Source organism: Hypanus sabinus, chromosome 12, assembly GCF_030144855.1.
Source record: "Hypanus sabinus isolate sHypSab1 chromosome 12, sHypSab1.hap1, whole genome shotgun sequence".
NCBI classification, from domain to species: domain Eukaryota; kingdom Metazoa; phylum Chordata; class Chondrichthyes; order Myliobatiformes; family Dasyatidae; genus Hypanus; species Hypanus sabinus.
This window is the reverse complement of record NC_082717.1, coordinates 28,508,148-28,531,516: the sequence shown is the minus strand read 5'-3', so window position 1 is coordinate 28,531,516 and position 23,369 is coordinate 28,508,148. Positions and strand designations below refer to the sequence as shown.

At 40.2% G+C, this 23,369-nt stretch overlaps 1 protein-coding gene and 1 long non-coding RNA gene across 2 annotated transcripts in view; one reads left to right on the top strand and one right to left on the bottom strand.

Annotated features, from left to right (window-relative positions):
- Positions 1-941, bottom strand: part of LOC132402725 (lutropin-choriogonadotropic hormone receptor-like) — a 223,806-nt gene extending 222,865 nt beyond the window's left edge. The window contains exon 1 of the mRNA XM_059985690.1: positions 507-941. Within this exon, the coding sequence (XP_059841673.1) occupies positions 507-532 (26 nt within the window). The 5' untranslated portion in view covers positions 533-941. The remainder of the gene's footprint in view (positions 1-506) is intronic.
- An 868-nt stretch (positions 942-1,809) lies between these two features.
- Positions 1,810-13,274, top strand: LOC132402464 (uncharacterized). The gene is made up of 3 exons (XR_009514910.1): positions 1,810-1,887; positions 2,346-2,461; positions 13,244-13,274. It is a non-coding gene; the product is annotated as an uncharacterized LOC132402464 (long non-coding RNA).
- The last annotated feature ends 10,095 nt before the right edge of the window (positions 13,275-23,369 follow it).

Below are 23,369 nucleotides of genomic sequence, written 5' to 3'. Positions count from 1 at the left end.
AAGTCAGTATTTAGTAAATGTGCCTTTGGCAGCAATTACAGCCTTGAGTCTGTGTGGATCAGTTTCTATCAGCTTTGCACATCCAGACACTATTATTTTTTAAGGTTTTGGTAGCAAGCTATAAAGCAGCCAAGAGGCAGATTGTCATTATGGTTGTGAGACAGCTACAACATACACGTAAATTTGTAAACTAAATAATCAGAATAAAGTACTGAAAACATATTAGGCAATTTATTTTCCAAATGCATAGCCCCCAAAATAAAGTGAAATTTTAAAGCATTGAACCATTTTGGGGGTTAAGAAGTAGTTAATTAAACAATGCTGAAGTAGCATCATTTTCTGCTTCAGAGCAAAAAGCTTAGAGAACTTTGTAATCACTAACTGACTCTCCAGAACTGGTGCAATCTATATCTGGCCCATCTCAGCACAAGGCTGGCTAAGGCCAGAATTCACCTTGATTTAAAAAAAAAACTCATAAGGCAAACAACCAATACATCAGGTCTTACCTCAAGAGTGAGTTTAGGCGAAGCATCAGGTTTGGACAACAATCTGGTCTTGCTCTCCTTGCCTCATCAGTGATGACAAATGGAACAAAACTGGTGGAGAGAGAATCCAGAACAAGGAACACATTTGAAATATATTGTCAAGCCTGTTTGGATCCCAGCAGCATGAAAGGACATGTGTGGTTCTAAATGGGATCTGAACAGAACTGTAATTCATTGTAATTTTTTGTCTTTGAACTGTATGCTGCTTAAGACAACATATTTCCTGTCATATAACTCAGCAATAATATATCGTATTCTGGTTGACTGAAGAGTCTGTTTCTGTGCTGTATATAAGACTCCATGATAAGAAATGTGGTGGCTCCAAGTGAGCCAAAGCCTCTGCATATAACATAAAGTATTATATTTCTAAATTGAAACCTCTCCATGTGGTGTGTAATGTGCTTTTTCAACAGACATTCAACATACGCTCAGATATTACAGTGGGAAAATGTTTGAAATTTGTAATATTCAGCATAAAGCAATCAGTTTGGATGTTCTAGTTGGTTAGTTGGTGCATATTTTAAACCTATCCCTCAGTTGATCTAAGCATCAAAATGTTTGCTTCACTAGCCCGTGCTTGTATGTGTTCAGCTTACGTTGAACTATCTTTCTGTATCTTAATCTTGAATAATGGATGTATTGTTTATTCCCATAAAGCTTAGTTACATATTAACATAGAATGATTACAAAATCATATTCCAAGAATGAGCTATGAATGGAACCATAGTTCTCCGTGGAGGTAAAGCTAGAATCAAGCCACACATTAACCTTTTATAGATCTGAAGCACATACATGAGATCTGGGTTGAAACAAAAGTTCTGATAGAGATTTGAAGATAAAAAGAAAAGTTTGGAGTCCTTTAAGAAACAGTTGAATATTGTAAAATTGAAATAGTATACTTGTGTATTAAAAGAATGGATTGATTTATAATAAACTTACATCAAAAATTCCACTTTCCTTTCTTTACATTATCAAAGATTCTACAAGAGTTCATTACAAACAAATGTTTAATCTGTTAAATTTCACAATGCTTGTGCAAATGCAAGTTCAATTTTTAACTGAGCTTTATGCATTGGGATTGGTTCATGAACAAAAGAGTTTGAAAGCTGTTTAATAAGTTAAGAGCCCATGATATTTTAGAAAAGATATTAGCATGAATAGAGCACTGGCTGATTGACAGGAGGCAAAGTGTAGGAATAAAGGGATCTTTTTTGGATTGGTTGCCAGTGACTACTGGTATTTCACATGGGTCTGTGTTGGAATGCTTCTTTTTATGTTAAATGTCAATGATTTTGATGACGGAATTGATGGCTTTATGGCCAGATTTGCAGATAATACAAAGGTAGGTGGAGGAACATGTAGCATTGAAGAAGTAAAGAGGCTACAGAAAGACTTAGACAGATTAGGAGAATGGGAAAAGAAGTGCCAGATGGAATATAGTGTTGAGAAGTGTATGATCATGCACTTTGCTAGAAGAAGTACCGTAAAAGCATAAACTATTTTCTAAATGGAGAGAAAATTCAAAATCTGAAGTGCAACTGGACTTAAAAGTCCTCGTGCAGGATTTCCTGAAGGTTAATTTGCAGCTTGAATCTGTGGTGAGGTAGGCAATGCAATGTTAGCATTGATTTGCACTGCAACCATTCACTGAGCAGGAGTATGTAAAGAGAGCTACATTTTCAATCAGGTCCACAATCAAGATTGAAAAGTCAGAGCTTCACAGCAGTTTCTCTGTGAAAAAATGTTTGGAGTTGACTCAATGGTCTAAATGGCCTAATTCTGCTCCTATGTCTTTATTAGGGTCCAGTCCGGAGCCCGCCTTCTGGGTCCTGCTCTGGTCTGCAGACTCTGGACTCCAGGCCTTGCAGCCAGCCCTCCTGTCACCCGGAGCCATTGGATCATCTTGGCTTAAGGAGGTACACCTGTCGCTTATTAGGGAGCAGGTGTTTATAAGGGGCTCAGGGACTGAGCCTAGTTGGGTGTTGGTATCATGATCATGCTTTGAAGCTGGTTTAACCAGCTCTGAATCCTGCTTGGCACCTGGTCTGCCTGCTCCAGATCTGGTTCTGCCCTGGTTGACAGCTTGCTCTGCATCTGTTCTGTCCAGTTGGTCTTCTTCCCCACTTCTCTTGTGTGCACTGATCCCACTGGTCTGCCTTATTCGCCTTGCCCATACTGTCATGCTGTCGGTTGTCTTTCCCAATTTACCAGTGTATCACGGGAGTCCTGCTGCTCACCCTGGACCTAGCTCCCTTCTGTTTCCTCGTCTCTGTTGGGTAAGCCAGGCTGTCACTGTCACCCCTCGGGTGGTTCTGTCCCTTCCTGTCCCTTGCCCCTGTCGGGTAAGCCAGGCTGTTGCCATTACCTCTCGGGTGGTTCTGTCCCTTCCTGTCCCTTGCCCCTGTCAGGTAAAGTAGATGAACTTGTAGCACAGTTACGGATTGGCATGTATGATGCCATGGGCATCACTGAAGCATAGCTGAAAGATTACAGGGGGGCGCTTAATGTCCAAGGATACACAGTGTATAGAAAGGATAGGCAAGAGGGCAGAGGAAGCAATGTGGCACTGATGGTAAAAAATGAAATCAAATTATTAGAAAGAGGTGACCTGGGTTGGAAGATGTTGAATCATTGTGGGTGGAATTAAGGAACTGCAAGGGTAAAAAGATGCTGACATGATTTATATATGGATCCCCAATGTGTAGTAAGGATGTGGTCTGCAAATTACAATGGGAGCTAGAAAATGCATGCCTATTGGGCAACGTTACAATAGTCATTGGGGTTTCAATATGCTGGTAGTTTGGGAAAATCAGGTTGGTGCTGTCCCAAGAGGGGAAATTTCCAGAATGGCTATGAGATGGCTTTTTAGAGCAGTTAATGTTTGAATCCACTGGGAACAGCTATTCTGGGTAGGGTGTAGTGCAATGACCCAGATTTGATTAGAGAGCTTAAGGGAAAAAAAAACACTTAGGAGTAAATGATCATAATCTGATCGAATTCACCTTGAAATTTGAGGAGAGGCTGAAGTCAGACATATCTGTTTTACAATGGAATAAAGGGAATTACAGAGGCATAAGAGAGGAGTTAGCCTAAATAGATTGGAAAAGAACACTGGCAGGGATGATGACAACACAGCAATGGCTGGAATTTCTGGAAGCAGTTCAGAAGGCACAGGATATATACATCTCAAAGAGGAACAAGTATTCTAAAGGCAAGATGACACAACCATGGCTAACAAGGGAAGTCAATGTCAATATAAAAGACAAAGAGAGGACATAAAATAGAGCAAAAATTACTTGGAGGTCAGAGGATTGGGAAGCTTTTAAAAACCAAAAGAAGGTAAGTAAAAAAGACATGAGGAAGGAAAAGATAGAATGCACAAGTAAGCTGGCCAATAATATTAAAGAGGATACCAAAAGTTTCATCAGATACATAAATTGTAAAAGAGAGGTGAAAGTGGATATCAGACTGCTGGAAAATGATGCTGGAGAAGTTGCATTGAGGGATAGGAAAGATACTATCATGTATAAAGCAGTAGCTGATGAGCAAGAGGCAAAGAGTTGGAATAAAGGCAGTCTTTTGAGGTTGGCTGCCTCCTCACCTCCATTCTAAATGGACATACCACTATTCTGAGGCTGCATCCTCTGGTCCTGGACTCACCCACCGTAAGAAACATCCTCTCCACATTTACCCTATTGAGGCCTTTTTCTTTTTAATAGTTTCAGTGAGATTCCCCACCACACCACCTGCCCCCCATTCTTCAGAATTCCATTGAGCTCAGATCCAGAGCTCCTCATATGAAAATCCCAGAATTATACCCCTTTGAACCCTTTCTAGTGTCAGCACATCTTTTCTTAGATCAGGGGCCCAAACCTGCTTACAGTACTTCAACTGAGGCCTCACCAGTGCCTAAACAAGCCTAAACAGCACAACCTTGTTTTTATATTCAAGTCCTGTCAACCAAACATCAGAATGAGCAAGAAATGTGATCAAAGTGACTTTGAAGATGGCCGTTGTTAGAAGTCTTGTTGATGCATATTTTAAACCTCTTCACTTAAGCATCAAAATGTTTGCTTCACCAGCCAATGTTTGTGTGTGTTCAGCTGCATTATCAAAAATTATATTGAACTATATTGCTGTAACTTTATCTTTAATAATGTTGATTTGATTCATATTGTTGATTCTCATAAATTGTAGTTAAATATTAAGGTAGAATGATCACAAAATCAGATTCCAAGACTGAGTTATGAACCCTAAAGCATACATAAACTTTGGTTTAAATTTAGAATAAAACCATAGGATCAAATCACATTTTACAAATCTGAAGCACATACATGAGATCTGGTTTGAAACAGACTTCTGATGAAGGCTTTGAAGAATAAAGGTTTGGAATTCTTTAATAAACAGTTGAATATTGCAAAATTGAAATATTATACTCGTCAAAAGTTCCACTATCCATTCCTCACGTTTTCAAAGATTTTACAAGGATTCATCACAAATAAGTTTTTAATCTGCAAATTTCCACAATGCTTGTTCAAATGCAAATTCAATTTAAACTGTGGTTTTACACTTTGGGATTATTTCATGAGAAACCACAGAGTTCCAAGCAAGGGTGGGAACCAGAGTGATAGAACATAGAGCATAGAAATTTACAGCACATTACAGGCCCTTCAGCCCACAATGGTGTGTCGACCATGAAACTGCCTAGAATATCTCTAGTGCATAAGCCCTCCATTTTTCTAAGCTCCATGTACCTAGGAGGGTCTTAAAGGACCCTATTGTATCCACTTCCACCACTGCCAGCAGCAGTGCATTCCACATGCCCACCACTCTCTGTGTGAAAAACTTACCCCTGATATCCCTTCTGTACCTATTTCCAAACACCTTAAAACTATGCCCCCTCATGTTAGCCATTTCATCCCTGGGAAAAAGCCTCTGGCTATCCCCATGATCAATGCACCTCATCATATACACCTCTATCAGTTCACCTTTCATCCTTTATCACTCCAAAGAGAAAAGACCAAGTTCCCTCAACATATTCTCAGAAGTTTTCCAATCCAGGCAACATCCTTGTAAATCTCCTCTGCACTGTCTCTATAGTTTCCACATCCTTCCTGTAGTGAGGTGACCAGAACTAAACACAGTATTCCAAGTGGGGTCTGAACAATGTCTTATTTGGCTGTAACATTACCTCACGGCTCTTGAGCTCAATCCTACAGTTGATAAATGCCTACATGCCATACGCCTTCTTAACAACACTGTCAACCTGCGCAGCAGCTTTGAATGTCCTTTGGACACAGACCCCAAGATTTATCAGATCCTCCACACAGCCAAAAGTCTTATCATTAATATTATATTCTGTTTTCAACTTTGACCTACTAAAATGAACCACTTCACACACTTATTTGGGTTGAACTCCATCTGTCATTTCTCAGCCCAGTTTTGCATCCTATTAATGTCCCACTCTAACCTCTGACAACCTTCCAGACTATCCACAACACCCCCCACATTTGTGTCATCAACAAACTTACTAACCCACCTTTCTACTTCTTCATCCAGGTCATTTGTAAAAATCACAGAGGAGGGGGTCCCAGAACAGATCCCTGAAGAACACCACTGGTCACTGACCTTCATGCAGAATACAAACCATCTACAACCACCCTTTGCCTTCTGTGGGCAAGCCAGTTCTGGATCCACAAAGCAAGGTCTCCCTGGATCCCATGCCTCCTTACTTTCTGAAAGAGCCTTGCATTGGGAACCTTAACAAATGCCTTAATGAAATCCATATACACTGCTCTACCTTCATCAATGTGTTTTGTTACAGAGGGCTGATAATGGACTAGTTGGTTCACAAAGGCAGTGTGTTGTCAGATGCTAGCAAGGAGAGGCTGATAATAGGGCAATATTGCACTTAGTAGGATGTCGCGATGGAAAAGGGGGACAAAATCAAAAAGGGTGATGAATACAGGACTGAAGGTGTCATATCTAAATGTGTGCAGTACATTGAATAAGGTAATTGAACCTGTAGCACAGTTACTGATTGGCATGTATGTTGTGCGCATCACTGAATCGTGGCTGAAAGAAGATTATAGCTAGAAGCGTAATGTCCAAGGATACATATTGTATCAAAAGGATAGGCTGGTAGGCAGATGGGGTGGGGTGGCTCTATTGGTAAAAATTAATTCAAATCTTTTGAAAATGCTGACATATGATAAGAAGGTGTAGAATCATTGTAGGTAGAGTGAAAGAACTACAATGATAACAGCCTTTTGGGCCAGTGATAATTATATGAGATAAGAGCAGTGAAAACCAGATGTATCAGTATTACGGTGGAGTAGAGGGGTTTACAGAGGACCAAAGAGAGGGCATGTAATAGAGCAATAAGTCAGAGGATTGAAAAGCTTTTAAGAATCAACAGAAGTCAACCAAAAAAGTCATAATGAAGGAAAATATGGAATACAAAACTAAGCCAACCAATAATATTAAAGGGGATACCAGAAGTTTCTTCAGATACATAAAGTGTAAATGAGAAGTGACAGTAGATATTAGACAGCTGGAAAATGATGGTGGAAAAGGAATAATGGGTGACAAAGAAATGACCGAGAAACTGAATAAGTATTTTGTGTCAGTCATCACTGTGGAGGACACTAGCTGTATGCCAGAAGGTCAAAATTGTCAGAGGGGCAGAAGTGAGTGCTTACTAGGGAGAACGTGCTTGAGAAACTAAAGAGTCTGAAGGTAGATAAGCAAACTGGACCAGATGGTTGACACTGCAGGGTTCCGAAAGAGATAGCCGATGAAACTGTGGAGGGATTAGTCGTGTTATCTCAAGAATCAATGGATTCTGACATGTTTCTGGAGGACAGGAAAATTGCAAATGTCACTCCACTCTTCAAGAAGGGTGAGAGGCAAAGAAAGGAAATTATAGGCCAGTTAGTCCGACCACAGTGATTGGGAAGATGTTGGAGTTGATTGATAAGGATATGGTTTTGAGATATTTGCAGGCACATGATAAAATAGGCCAAAGTCAGCATGGTTTCCTTAAAGGAAAATCTGGCCTGGCAAATCTTGCTGGAATATTTTGAAGAAATAACATGTAGGAAACACTAAGGAGAGTAGGTGGATGTTGTGTACTTAGATTTTCAGAAGGCTTTTGACAAGGTGCCACTCATGAGGCAGCTTAACAAGTTAAGAGCCCATAGCATTACAGGAAACATGCAAGCATGGATAGAGCATTTGCTGATTGGCATGAGGCAAAGTATGGGAATAAAGGAATCCTTTTTGGATTGGCTACCAGTGACTGTGGTGTTCCTCAAGGGTCTGTGTTTGAACCATTTCTTTTCACATTATCTGCCAATGATCTGAATGATGGAATCGATGGCTTTGTGCCAAGTTTGCAGACAATTCGAAGATAGGTGGAGGGGCAGGTCATTTTGATGAAGCAGAAAGGCTACAGAATGACTTAGAGAGATTAGGAGAATAAGGAAAGAAGTGGCATGTGGAATATAGTGTTGGGAGGTGTATGGTCATGCACTTTGGTTGAAGAAATAAAATTAAAGACTATTTTCCAAATGGAGAGATAATTCAAAAATCTAAGGTACAAAGGGACTTGGGAGTTCTCATGCAGGATTCCCTGAAGTTTAATTACCCATTGAATTGGTGGTGAGGAAGACAAATGCAATGTTAGCATTAATCTGGTCCATCTGGTGGAATTAGTGTTCATTCTCAATAATTTCAGCTTTGGCTTCCCCACTTCTTTCAAAGCCATGGGCACTTGCATGGGTTCCAGCTCTGCCTGTCTTTTTGGTAGCTGTGTGGAACAGTCTGTGTTCCAAGTCCACACTGGTGTCACTCCTCAGATTTTCCTACGCTACATCAACAACTGCATTGGTGCTGCTTTCTGCCCCCATGCTGAGCTCACCAACTTTGCCTTCAACTTTCACCCTGCCCTCAAATTTACCTGGTCCATTTCTAACATATCCCTCCCCTTTCTCAATCTCTCTGTCTCTATCTCTGGAGAAAGTTTATCCACTGATATCTTTTGTACACCCACTGATTCTCACAGCTACCTGGACTATATCTCTTCCCTCTCTGTTACTTGTAAAAATGCCATCTTCTCAGTTTCTCTACCTCCACTGCATCTGCTCTCTAGATAAGGCTTTTTATTTCAGAACTAATGAGATGTCCTCCTTCTTCAAAGAAAGGGACTTTCCTCCCTTCACCATCAACACTGCCATCACCAATATCTCTTCCATTTCATGCATGTCTGCTCTCACCCCATCCACCCACCACCCCACCAGGGATAGGGTTCTTCTTGTCCTCACTTACCACCCCACCAGCCTCTACATCCTGCACTTAATTCTTTGAATCTTCTGCCATCACCAATGAGATCCCACCATCAAGCACATCTATACCTCACCCACTTCCTGCTTTCCACAGGGATTGCTCCCTACACATTGAGTGAACTCGGTCTTTTCTCCTTGGAGTGATGGAGGATGAGAGGTGACCTGATAGAGGTGTACAAGGTAATGAGAGACATTGGTGGTGTGGATAGTCAGAGTCTTTTTCCCAGGGCTGAAATGGCTAACACGAGAGGGCATAATTTTAAGGTGCTTGGAAGTAGGTACAGAGGAGATGTCAGGGGTAAGTTTTTTTACGCAGAGAGTGGTGAGTGCATGGAATGGGCTTCCGGCAGCAGCGGTGGAGGTGGAAATGATAGGGTCTTTTAAGAGACTCCTGGATGGATGCATAGAGCATAGTAAAATAGAGGGCTATGAGAAAGCCTAGGTGGTTCTAAGGTAAGGACACGTTCAGCACAGCTTTGTGGGCCGAAGGGCCTGTATTGCACTGTGGGTTTTCTATGTTTCTATATGACTCCTTTCTCCGTTTGTCCCTCCCCACTGATCTTCCTCCTGGTACTTTTCCTTGCAAGTGGAATGTGCCACATTGCCCTTATACCTCCTCTCTCACTGCTATTCAGAGCCCTAAACAGACCTTCTAGGTGAGATGACACTTCACTTGTGAGTCTGTTGGGGTCATCTACTGTATCCAGTGCTCCGGGTGTGGCCTCCGTATATCCGTGAGACCCAATTTAGATTGGGAGACTGCTTTGCCGAGCACCTCTGCCAGAAAAATCTCCCAGTGGCCACCCATTTCAATTTTACTTCCCATTTCCATTCCAGCATGTCAGTCCATGGCCTCCCCTACTGCGCAATGAGGCCACACTGAGGAACAACACTTTATATTCTGTCTGGGAGTCCCCAACTTGATGGCAGGGACATCGATTACTCAAACTTCCAGTAATTCCCCCCACTCCACCCTCCCTGTTTTCTTTCTTCCATGGCCTTCTGTCCTCTTCTATCAGATTCCCCCTTTCTCTTTATCTCTTTCACCTTTATCTCTTTAACCAACCGAATTCCCAGCTCTTTTCTTCACCCCTCCTCTCTCTCGGTTTCACCTATCACCTAATATCTTGTACTTCTTCCTCTCCTCTCCCCCAACTTCTTACCCTGATTTCTCATCCCTTTCTTTCCCAGTCCTGATGAAGCATCTTGGCCCAAAACATCAACTGTTTACTCTTTTCCATAAATGCTGCCTGGCCTGCTGAGTTCCTCCTGCTATTTTGTGAGTATTACTTTGATTTCCAGCTTCTGCTGATTTTGTCTTGTATGTTACACAACCCCCTAATCAGGGCTCATGTACAAACCTGGCTCGTTAGCTCACTCTGCTAACAGCCCCATGATTCAGTGGTGAGAAGGCCATCTTCCATAAGCAACACACATTTAGGGTTGGTAGGATTTAGGTTTGACCAAACAAGAAAGTTGGAACGTCCTGGGGAGGAACATTGATTGTCGCGAATGCTGTGTAAATACTGCCCCAGGCAAAGTTATCATTCACTCGAAAAATAACAAATTGTACACCGGCATAAAAATTACGAAGGAAATATATTTACCAATACTTCCAACTTTAACAAACAGCTAACAATAAAGAAAACTAAAATGGCCCATTACAATTAAACCAGTCCATATGTTCACATAAACATTGGAACTCATTTCTTAAGCCGTCAGGATGCTTTGCTTTGATTATTCACATGCTGAACTCACTTTCTGCATGAAGGACAATGGCCACAGTTAGAGCTTCCCTGGAAGACCATTTCGGACAAACTGGCTAACTCAGGATAATTGGCACTTCTCCTTTGAACCATCTATTTACACTTAGCTCTTTTTACAATGTTGTCTCTCCTTTGAGCGGCATTTTGCAGGCATCTTCCCTTGTGCTCTGCTCTGCAGCCTTTGCCAACAGACCCCAAATCACACTACTGTTCTTCAGAAATCTGATCCCATCCAGCTCTCTTGAATCTTCCCTTCCATAGCTTCTCACTGGGCAGAACATTACAACATTCCCAAGTTGGACAAAATGGCTCCTTTAGCCGAAGCCAAAACACTCTTACTAACTGGACACACTGCTTTTGCAGAAAACTGTTAAAGTAAAAATAGCTCACAGCATAGTAGTAGAAATCTTAACCAGGGCATTACAGTTATAAATATTGGTCTTACTACTTACAGCTTTCTTATATATTCCTCATTCTACAGTCAAATGGTTTGATACACAATAAGAACATAAGAACAAGGAAATAATAGTGGGGTACACCAAACTGACCCAAGAGCCTGTTCAGCTGTTTGGTAGGAGCATAGCATATCAGATATTAGCAAATTCTATTTCCCTCCCTGTTAGCTTTACTCAATAGTTGAAAAATCATACGTTCTCAGAATATGCTCAATGACTGGATGTCTGGTTGGCCAATCTTGTGCCTTTATTAAAGCAGGGCTGTAAAGAGCTATTAGAGTTAATCTTATGGAGAAGTTTAAAGTAAAGGGAAGCAAAGATAAGTTGGACAATGAGTCTTTTCCTCAGGAAAGAGGAGTCCAAAACAAGAAGGCATAGTTTTAGGGTTAGAGGGGAAACATTTAAGAAGGGCTTGAGGGGCAATTTTTCATGTAGACATGGTGAGTATATGGAATGATCTGCCAGGGTAATGGTTGAGGCAGGTACAATAGAATCATGAAGAGACACTTGGAAGGATGTATGGAGGGAGGGCTTAAAGAGATATTTGGCAGACACAGGGAATTTGGACCAGTTGAGTGGACCACATGTTCAGCTTGGACCTGTTAGACATGTGCTGATATCTCCATGACTACGAGAAATCTGGGTACTGTAGACCAGTATGCTTTAACATTGGTAAGTTACCAGCAGGCATTTTGAGGGATAAGTCATACAAACATATAGAAAGACAGGTTGATTAAGGATAGTGTATGGGAGACCATGCCTCAGAAATTTAATGGAGTTTTTGAAGAAATAACTGAGAAGATCGATGAGGGCAGTGTGGTAAACATAATCTGTATGGATTTCAGGAAGGCCTTTAATAAGGTTCTGCAGGGGAGCTGGCTAATTAGATACAGAATTTGCTTAATTGTTGAAGCAGAGCGTGATGCTGGAAGGTTATTCCTTGGACTGCAGGCCTTTGACTTATGGTGTTACCCAGGGCTCAATACTAGACTCATTCTTACCCATCATCTACACTCAGTGGCCACTTTATTAAGTACACCTTTACACCTGCATGGTAATGCAATTATCTAAATAACCAATTACATGGCAGAAACTCAATGCAAAAAACATGCAGACATAAGACCATAAGACAGAAGAGCAGAATTAGGCCATTTGGCCCATCAAATCTGCTCTGCCATTCAATCATGACTGATCCTTTTTTTGTGGTGCATCTGTGCTGATGGTTACGAGGTTCAGTTGTTGTTCAGACCAAATGTGCAAGAAATGTGACCAAAGCTACCTTGACCATGAAAGCTGGAAGAAGTCCATTTGGTGCACATTTTAAATCTTTTCCTCAGATGATGTCGGCATCAAAATGTTTGCTTCACTAGCCTATGTTTCTACATGTTCAGCTGTGTTATCAAAAATTACTTTGAGTTTAATTCTGTGCCTCAATCTTTAACAATGAGCACATTATTTAGTCACATCAATTTTGGTTACGTATTAACATAGAATGTTTACAAAATCATATTCCAAGAAAGAGTTATAATCCCTGAAGCATACATAAACTTGGGTTTAAATTTAGAAGAGGATCAAGCCACCAATCACATTTTACAGATCTGAAGCACATACATGAGACCTGGTTTTGAAATAGACTTCTGATTAAGGCTTTGAGGAATAAATGGAGTTTTTTAAGAAACAGTTGAATATTCTAAAATTGAAATAGTATACTTGTACATTTTAAGGATGGATTGACTTATTAAGAACCTTAGTAGAAATATCCATTCTCCAGTCCTCAACATTTTCAAAGTTTTTGCAAGGATTCATTACAAATAAATTTTAATTCGATAATTTCCACAATGCTTGTTCAAATACAAATCCAATTTGAACTGTGGGTTTATGCGTTGACATTGATTCATGTTCAATAGAGTACAAAAGCAAGGATATTATGCTGAACTTTTAATGACCCTTCCAATAGCATATACACTCCTGTTACCTGAAAGACTGATATCTAAATTATAGATGAGGTATAGAACTGGACTTTGCCTAGGAGAGAAAATACCATTTATTTTTTAAAATTTGAATATTTAAGAATATTGCTGCAAACATAAATAGTGTTAAAACTATTGATTTTTATTTCTGCCTTTTTCCAGAACAGTTTTAAAATCTCCACCAGAATAAGTGGCTTTGTAGTTCTGGGTTCAACATCAGATATACTGTCAAAGTTCGTCATTAAGTTGGAGACTTCCATGTTCAGATATTTGTGTGACTGGCTCTCTTTTGCTTCCATTTACCTGTGTAAATTCAGGCTGGTTACTGCCAAACTGCTTGCATTTACCAGGAAGAATCAGCCCATAAATGTACCTGACAATTTAGAGAACAGATATCTAAGAATGAAACCAGACTTGAGAGAGAAGAATTATCATGCAGGATTTAACACACTATCCTTGTTTTTCCACGGTAAGTGTGACCTGATAAAAATCTTTAAAATTATGAAGCATTTCAGTTGTGTAGGTTGGAAAGGAAGAAGCCATTTGCGGGAAAGAAACAAACTCAAACTCTGACAATAAGATAGTCACTTATAACTACTTATAAATGAACTCCTTCAGCATATTGTTGCTCTGGATTCCACCGTCTGACATCTCTTGTGTCATGTGCCCGTTCTGTGTTCAACATCTGTGTCTTCACACAACTTATACTTTGCTCAACAAGGATTTATCTGCCTCCACCTTAAAAATATTCAAACACACTACTTCTGCTCTCCTAAGCATGACACTCAGAGAGAAAAAAATGGGCAATTTCTTGAATCAAGCCACCAATCACATTTTACAGATCTGAAGCACATACATGAGACCTGGTTTGAAATAAACTTCTGATTAAGGCTTTGAGGAATAAATGTTTGGAATTTTTTAAGAAACAGTTGAATATTGTAAAACTGAAATAGTATACTTGTGCATTAAAATGATGAATTGATTTGTGATGAACCTTAGCCAAAAGTTCTACTCTCTATTCTTCACATTTTCAAAGATTTAACAAAGTTCATTACAAATAAACTTTGTGTCTGCTAATTACTACAATGCCTGTTTGATTGCAAAATCAATTTAAACTGCAGTTTTATACATTGGGGTTGATTCATGAATGATAGAGTTCAAAAGCAAGGATGTTCTATTGATCTTTTACTGCCCCTTGGGATTGATTCATGAAGAATAGAATTCAAAGCAAGGATTGGAACCAGAGTGATAGGGCTGATGATGGGCTAGTTGGTTTACACACAAAGACAGTGTGTAGTGAGACTGCTAGCAAGGAGAGACTGCTGATAGGGCAAAATTGCATTCAACAGGATGAGTTGCAATGTAAACAGGGAGACAAAAATTGAAAAGGGTGATGCCGACAGGACTCTGTGTTATATTTGAATGCACACAGTATACAGACTAAGTAGATTAATTTGTAAGCACAGTTACTAATTGGCATGTATGCTGTGGGCATCACTGAATTGTGACTGAGAAAAGATTATAGCTCTGAGCTTAACGTCCAAGGATGCAGTTTTTATCAAAAGGACAGGCAGGTAGGTAGTGGCTCTTTTGATAAAAAAAAATGAAATCAAATTGTGGACAGATCTAAGAAACTGCAAGGGTAAAAAGACACAGATGGGAGTTAAAACGGAAAATAGAAAATGCATGTCAAAAGGGCAATGATGTCATGGGGGATTTCAGTATGCAGGTAGATTGGGAAGATCAGATTGGTGCTGGATTCCAAGAGGGAGAATTGGTAGAAGACAAGGGATAGTTTAGTCCACTTGAGGATCAACCATTCTGTATCAGGTGTTGTGCAATGAGTTGGAATTAATTAGAGAGCTTAAGATAAAGAAATGCTTATGGCCAGTGTTAATATTATGATAGACACCTTGTAAATTGAGAAGAAGAAGCTGAAGTCAAATGTATGGGTATTACAGTGGAGTAAAGAAAATTACAGAGGCCTGAGAGAGGAGCTGGCCAGAAATAATTGTAAGGGAACACTAGAAGGGATGGTGGCAGAACAGCAATTGCAAGAGATTCTGGGATCACTGGACAGATACATCCCAAAGAAGAAGAATTATTCAAAAGGCAGGGTTAACGAGAGAACTCAAAGCCAAAGAAAGGGCATATAATTGAACAAAGATTAATGGGAAGTTAGAGGATTGGGAAGCTTTTAAAAAATAACAGAACGAGAAAAAGTCATTAAGAAGGAAAAGATGGAATAAGAAGGTAAGCAAGCCAATAATATTAAATAGGATACCAAAAGTTTCTTCGGATAAATAAAGTATAAAAGAGAGGCCAGAGTAGATGGCAAACCACTTGAAAATTATGCTGGAGAGATAGAAAGTTAGGGAACCAGAAATGGTGGACAAATTCACTAAATATTTTGTGTTAGCCATCACTGCAGTGGACACTAGCTGTATACCAGAGGTTTGAGAGTGTCAGAGTGCAGAATTGAGTATAATTGCTCATACTAAGGAGTATGTGCTTAGGAAACAGTAGGGTTTGTAGGTAGATAAGTCACCTGGATCAGATGGATTTTTTCAGAACAGGGTTCTGAAAAAGATGGCTGAAGAGACTGTGGAGCCTTTAATAGTGATCTCTCAAGAAAATAGGCTGAAGTCAGCACAGTTTCCTTAAGGGGAAATCTTGCCTGGCAAATCTGTTGGAATATTTTGAAGAAATATCAAGCAGGAAACACGGAAGAGACTAGATGGATGTTGTGTACTTGGATTTTCAGAAAGCCTTTGACTAGGTGCTACACATGAGGCTGCCTAACAGTTTAAGAGTCCATGGTATTACAATAAAGATACCAGCAAAAAGTGTGGGAATAAAGGGATCCTTTTTGGATTGGCTGTCAATGACTTGAGTTGTTCCACAGGTGCATGTTTGTAGGCAATATGAGGATAGGTAGAGGGGCGTAGATTTGTAGAAGCAGAGAGGCTGCAGAAGAACAGATTAGGAGAATGGGCAAAGAAGTGGCAAATGGAATATAGTGTTGGGAAGTGTATAGTCATGCACTTCAGTAGAAGAAATAAAAGTGAAAATTATTTTCTTGTGTCTTGTCTCCATCTGTGTCTTCACACAACAAAATACTTTGCTCATCAAGGATTCACCTCCTTTACAGTATTATATGTTCAAAGTCCGTGCACTTCCAATAAGATGGAAAGACTCATCAGGGTTTATCTGTTAGCATCTCCAAAACCAGCAAACTCTGCTACGAGAAAGCAGGTACATGGAGATCCCTCTCCATGTTACACACTGTCCTCTTGGAAATGATGACAGCTGTTTTGTCTCTGTGACAAAACTGTCCTGAGATTGCTTACCTAATGGGTGCTCCATCTTCACAGCATGTTTAGCATCTTTAGTCAACACCACTTTCTCAAGAGTAGTCGTAGGTATGTTGCATGGATTTCCAGCATCTGCAGGTTTTCTCTTGTTTGTGATTTGATTACTACACTGCAAAGTCTCTTCCAGGGATGCCTACCCTTAAGAAGTTTAAATCTTCCCTTTGACAGGAGTTCAGTGAAACCCTCTCTCTCTGCTCTCTCTCTCTGTGATTCCTGCTGCTCTCAGACTCTTCAACCATGTGCTTACTCAGACCCCCTACCAATCAACTTCTCAGCTATTTACTTCATCTCTCCCCCTCCAGGTTTCAAATATCTCCTTGTGTTTCTCTCTCTCTCTTCCCCCATCTTTTAAATCTACTCTTCATCTTATTTTCTTCAGTTTTGCCATTGGGGTCTCAGCACAAAACGTCAACTGTACTTTTTTCCATAGATGCTGCATGGCCTGCTGAGTTCCTCCAGCATTTTGTGTGTGTTATGTAGGTTACAATAATTGGTTTTACCACTAACAGCTTTCTTACATGGTTCTCATTCTTCATTCATTCTTCATTATGTCTGATGCATATTAAGAACCTAAGATCAAGAGAAATAATAGTGGGGTACAGCAAAAAGTTCAAAGAGCTGTTCAGCTGTTTGGTAGGAACATAGCAGATCAAACAATGGCAAAACCCATTTTTGTACCCCATTTCCCATTTCCCCCTCCAGATTAGAACTGGACAAATATTCTCGCAGGTAGGTTTGCTAGAGAGGCTGCAGTGGATTTAAACTAGGTATGAGGGGGGAGGGGAACCAGAGTGTAGGAACAGATGTATGGGAGAAGGAAGAAAAAGAAGACAGGAAGGTTCTTTGTACTGTTAGAGATAAACAGAGAGGAGTAGGTGGAGAATTTCTTAAATGCACTTAATTTAATGCTAGGAGCATTGTAAGAAAGGTGGATGAGCTTAGAAATATGACCTGGAAATATGATGTTGTAGCTATTAGTGAAACATGGTTGCAGGAGGGGTGAGATTGGCAACTAAATATTCCTGGATTTCATTGCTTCAGGTGTGATAGAATTGGAGGGACAAGAGGGGGAGGTGTTTCGTTGCTTGTCAGAGAAAATATTACAGAGGTGCTCTGGCAGGATAGATTAGAGGGCTCATCCAGGGAGTCTATTTGGGTGGAATTGAGGAATGGGAAAGGTGTAGTAACATTTATAGGGGTGTATTATAGAGCACCTAATGGTGAGTGAGAATTGGAGGAGTAAATTTGCAAGGAGATAGCAGATATTTGTAGTAAGCACAGGGTTGTGGTTGTGGGAGATTTTAATTTTCCACACATAGACTGGGAAGCTCATATTCTAAAAGGCATGGATGGTTTAGAGTTTGTAAAACGTTTGCAGGGTAGTTTTTTGGAGCAATACATTGAGGTACCAACTGGAGAAGGGGCAGTGTTGGCTCTTCTTTTAGGGAATGAAATAGGTCAGGTGATGGAGGTATGTGTCCGGGAGCACTTCGGGTCCAGTGATCACAATGCCATTAGTTTCAATATAGTTATGGAGAAGGATAGGACTGGACCAAGGGTTGAGATTTTTGATTGGAGAAAGGCTAACTTTGAGGCGAAGAGAAAGGATTTAGAAGGAGTGGATTGGGACAATTTGTTTTATGGAAAGAATGTAATAGAGAAATGGAGGTCATTTAAAGGTGAAATTTTGAGGGTACAGAATCTTTATGTTCCTGTTAGGTTGAAAAGAAAGGTTAAAAGTTTGAGAGAGCCATGGTTTTCAAGGGATATTGGAAACTTGGTTTGGAAAAAGAGAGAGATCTATAATAAAAATAGGCAGCATGGAGTAAATGAGGTGCTCAAGGAATATAAAGAATGTAAAAACAATCTTAAAAAAATAATTAGAAAAGCTAAAAGAAGATACGAGTTTGCTTTGGCAAGTAAGGTGAAAATAAATGCAAAGGGTTTCTGCAGTTATATTAATAGCAAAAGGATAGTGAGGGATAAAATCGATCCCTCAGAGAATCTGAGTGCACAGCTATGTGTGGAGCCAAAAGAGATGGGGGAGATTTTGAACAATTTCTTTTCTTCGGTATTCACTAAGGAGAATAATATTGAATTGTGTAAGGTAAGGGAAACAAGGAGGGAAGTTATGGAAACTATGACGATTAAAGAGGAGGAAGTACTGGTGTTTTTAAGGAACATAAAAGTGGATAAAAAAATCTCTGGGTCCTGACAGGATATTCCCTAGGACCTTGAAGGAAGTTAGTGTAGAAATAGCAGGGGCTCTGACAGAAATATTTCAAATGTCATTAGAAACAGGGATGGTACCGGAGGATTGGTGTATTGCTCATGTGGTTCCGTTGTTTAAAAAGGGTTCTAAGAGTAAACCTAGCAACTACAGGCCTGTCAGTTTGATGTCATTAAATTTAATGGAAATTAAATTAATTTAATGGAAAGTATTCTTAGATATGGTATATATAATTATCTGGATAGACAGGGTCTGATTAGGAACAGTCAACATGGATTTGTGCGTGGAAGGTCATGTTTGACAAATCTTATTGAATTTTTTGAAGAGGTTATGAGGAAAGTTGACGAGGGTAAAGCAGTGGATGTTGTCTATATGGACAGTAAGGCCTTTGACAAGGTTCTGCATGGAAATTTAGTTATGAAGGTTCAATCGTTAGGTATTAATATTGAAGTAGTAAAATGGATTCAACAGTGGCTGAATGGGAGATGCCAGAGAGTAGTGGTGGATAACTGTTTGTCAGGTTGGAGGCCGTAGACTAGTGGTGTGCCTCAGGGATCTGTACTGGGTCCAATGTTGTTTGTCATATACATTAATGATCTGGATGATGGGAAGGTAAATTGGATTAGTAAGTATGCAGATGATACTAAGATAGGTGGTGTTGTGGATAATGAAGTAGATTTTCAAAGTTTGCAGAGAGATTTAGGCCAGTTAGAAGAGTGGGCTGAATGATGGCAGATGGAGTTTAATGCAGATAAGTGTGAGGTGCTAAATTTTGGTAGGAATAATCCAAATAGGACATACATGGTAAATGGTAGGACATTGAAGAATGCAGTAGAACAGAGTGATCTAGGAATAATGGTGCATAGTTCCCTGAAGGTGGAATCTCATGTGGATAGGATGGTGAAGAAAGCTTTTGGTATGTTGGCCTTTATAAGTCAGAGCATTGAGTATAGGAGTTGTGATGTAATGTTAAAATTGTACAATGCATTGGTAAGGCCAAATTTGGAGTATCATGTACAGTTCTGGTCACTGAATTATAGGAAAGATGATAACAAAATAGAGAGAGTACAGAGAAGATTTACCAGAATGTTACCTGGGTACCTATGTTACGGGAAAGATTGAACAAGTTAGGTCTTTATTCTTTGGAGCATAGAAGGTTGAGGGGGGACTTAATAGAGGTATTTAAAATTATGAGGGGGATAGATAATGTTGACATGTATAGGCTTTTTCCATTGAGAGTAAGGGAGATTCAAACAAGAGGACATGAGTTGCGACTTAGGGGGCAAAAGTTTAGGGGTTAACATGAGGGGGAATTTCTTTACTCAGAGAGTGGTAGCTGTGTGGAGTGAGCTTCCAGTAGAAGTGGTAGAGGCAGGTTCGATATTGTCATTTAAAGCAAAATTGGATAGGTATATGGACAGGAAAGGAATGGAGGGTTACGGGCTGAGTGCGGGTCAGTGGGATTAGGTGAGAGTAAGCGTTCGGCATGGACTAGAGGGGCTGAGATGGCCTGTTTCTGTGCTGTAATTGTTATATAGTTATATGGTACATTTTGCCATGCAGCTTGGCTCCTCAATAGTCCAAAATCTTATAATCTCAGAGTATATTCAATATATTATAATCATATAACTGTATAACAATTACAGCACAGAAACAGGCCATCTCAGCCCTACCAGTCCGTGCCGAATGCTTACTCTCACCTAGTCCCACCTACCTGCACTCAGTCCGTAACCCTCCATTCCTTTCCTGTCCATATACCTTGTCAAATGCCTTACCGAAGTCCATATAGACAACATTCACTGCTTTATTCTCGTCAAATTTCCTTGTAACCTCTTCAAAAAGTTCAATAAGATTTGTCAAACATGACCTTCCACACACAAATCCACGTTGACTATTCCTAATCAGACCCTGTCTATCCAGATGATTATATATGCCATCTCTAAGAATACTTTCCATTTATTTACCCACCAATGATGTCAAACTTACAGGCCTATAATTGCTAGGTTTACTCTTAGAACCCTTTTTAAACAATGGGACAACATGAGCAATACGTCAATCCTCCAGCACCATCCCTGTTTCTAATGACATTTGAAATATTTCTGTCAGTGCCCCTGCTAATTCTACACTAACTTCCCTCAAGGTCCTAGGGAATATCCTGTCAGGACCCAGAGACTTTTTTTTATCCACTTTTATGTTCCTTAAAAACACCAGTACTTCCTCCTCTTTAATTGTCATAGTTTCCATAACTTCCCTCCTTGTTTCCCTTACCTTACACAATTCAATATTATTCTCCTTAGTGAATACCGAAGAAAAGAAATTGTTCAAAATCTCCCCCATCTCTTTTGGCTCCACACATAGCTGTCCACTCAGATTCTCTGAGGGATCGATTTTATCCCTCACTATCCTTTTACTATTAATATAACTGCAGAAACCCTTTGCATTTATTTTCATCTTACTTGCCAAAGCAAACTCGTATCTTCTTTTAGCTTTTCTAATTATTTTTTTAAGATTGTTTTTACGTTCTTTATATTCCTTGAGCACCTCATTTACTCCATGCTGCCTATTTTTATTATAGATCTCTCTCTTTTTCCAAACCAAGTTTCCAATATCCCTTGAAAACCATGGCTCTCTCAAACTTTTAACCTTTCTTTTCAACCTAACAGGAACATAAAGATTCTGTACCCTCAAAATTTCACCTTTAAATGACCTCCATTTCTCTATTACATTCTTTCCATAAAACAAATTGTCCCAATCCACTCCTTCTAAATCCTTTCTCTTCGCCTCAAAGTTAGCCTTTCTCCAATCAAAAATCTCAACCCTTGGTCCAGTCCTATCCTTCTCCATAACTATATTGAAACTAATGGCATTGTGATCACTGGACCCGAAATGCTCCCCAACACATACCTCCGTCACCTGAACTGTCTCATTCCCTGACAGGAGATCCAACACTGCCCCTTTTCTAGTTGGTACCTCTATGTATTGTTGCAAAAAACTACCCTTCACACATTTTACAAACTCCAAATCATCCAGCCCTTTTACAGAATGGGCTTCCCTATCTATGTGGGGAAAACAAAAATCTCCCACAATCACAACCCTGTGCTTACTACAAATATCTGCTAATTCCTTGCAAATTTGCTCCTCCAATTCTCACTCTCCATTAGGTGCTCTATAATACACCCCTATAAGTGTTACTACACCTTTCCCATTCCTCAATTCCACCCAAATAACCTCCCTATACGTGCCCTCTAATCTATCCTGCCAGAGCACCGCTGTAATATTTTCTCTGATAAACAACGCAACACCTCCCCCTCTTGTCCCTCCGATTCTAGCACACCTGAAGCAACAAAATCCAGGAATATTTAGTTGCCAATCACACCCTTCCTGCAACCATGTTTCACTAATAGCTACAACATCATATTTCCAGGTATCAATCCATGCTCTAAGCTCATCCACCTTTCTTACAATACTCCTAGCATTAAAATAAATGCATTTAAGAAATTCTCCACCTCTTCCTCTCTGTTCATCTCAAACCATGCAAACAACTTTACTATCTTCTTTTTCTTCCTTCTTCCATACATCTGTTCCTACAGTTAGGTTCCCCCCCCCCCCCCCCGGTATCTAGTTTAAATCCACTGGAGCTTCTCTGGCAAACCTATCTGCAAGAATATTTGTCCCCCTCCAGTTCAGAAGTCAATCTTCTCCAACGGAACTAGTCTCACCTTCCCTGGAAAACTGCCCAATTTTCTATAAATCTGAAGCTCTCCCTCCTGCAACATGTCTTCAGCCACTTGTTGATCTGCGCTATCTTACTATTTCTAAACCTTCCTGCACGTGGCACTGGTAGCAATCCTGAGATTGCTATCCTGGAGGTTCTGTCCTTTAACTTGGATGCCTAATTCCCTAAACTCATCTTTCAGGACGTCCCCATTCTTCCTACCCATGTCATTGGTCCATATATGGACCATGTCATCCGGCTGCTCACCCTCCCTCTTGCAAACAGAGCACTCGACTGCCCTAACTGCTGCCTCCATTACCTAATCCTAAACTAAGTAGATTAATTAAAGAAATTTCCCCCGCCTGACCTCACTTGGAGTGAAGCTTGTCCTCAGCCTCTGCTCGCTTTTAAAATTCTCCTGCTGCCTCACGGGCTGAATTTCACACGCCTGCGCAGTCATGCCCCATTCAAACCTCGCCACTGCCTGTTCTCACCAAAGCTTGTTGGGCCAAAGCCGTCCCACTCTGCCTTGGTCAATTCCGATGACGGCCACTACAACAATGGCCGCTGTAAATGGCAGTCTTTTTCTTAAACCTTTAGCGCGCTATGTCACGTGCCTGCATAGTCTTGCCAGTTTTCCCTGATCAGTTAAAAAAAACAGCTTTTGCTTTGATTTAAAAGATCGTTGAAAAATTCCTCTCCTTTTTAAACGATTGGTGTGCGATGCCAATATGCATATTATGTATTGCATTGAACTGCTGCTGCTAAGTTAACAAATTTCACGACACATGCCGATGATAATAAACCTGATTCTGATTCTGACTATATGTCTTGGAGCATGGCCAATCTTCAGTCTTTATGAAAGCCGAGCTGTGAAATACTATAAGGGAAAAGTTTAAAATTATGAGAGGTAAATATAAGTCTTTTTCCCAGGAAAGGGAACAACAAAGCAAGGGGGCATGAGGGGAA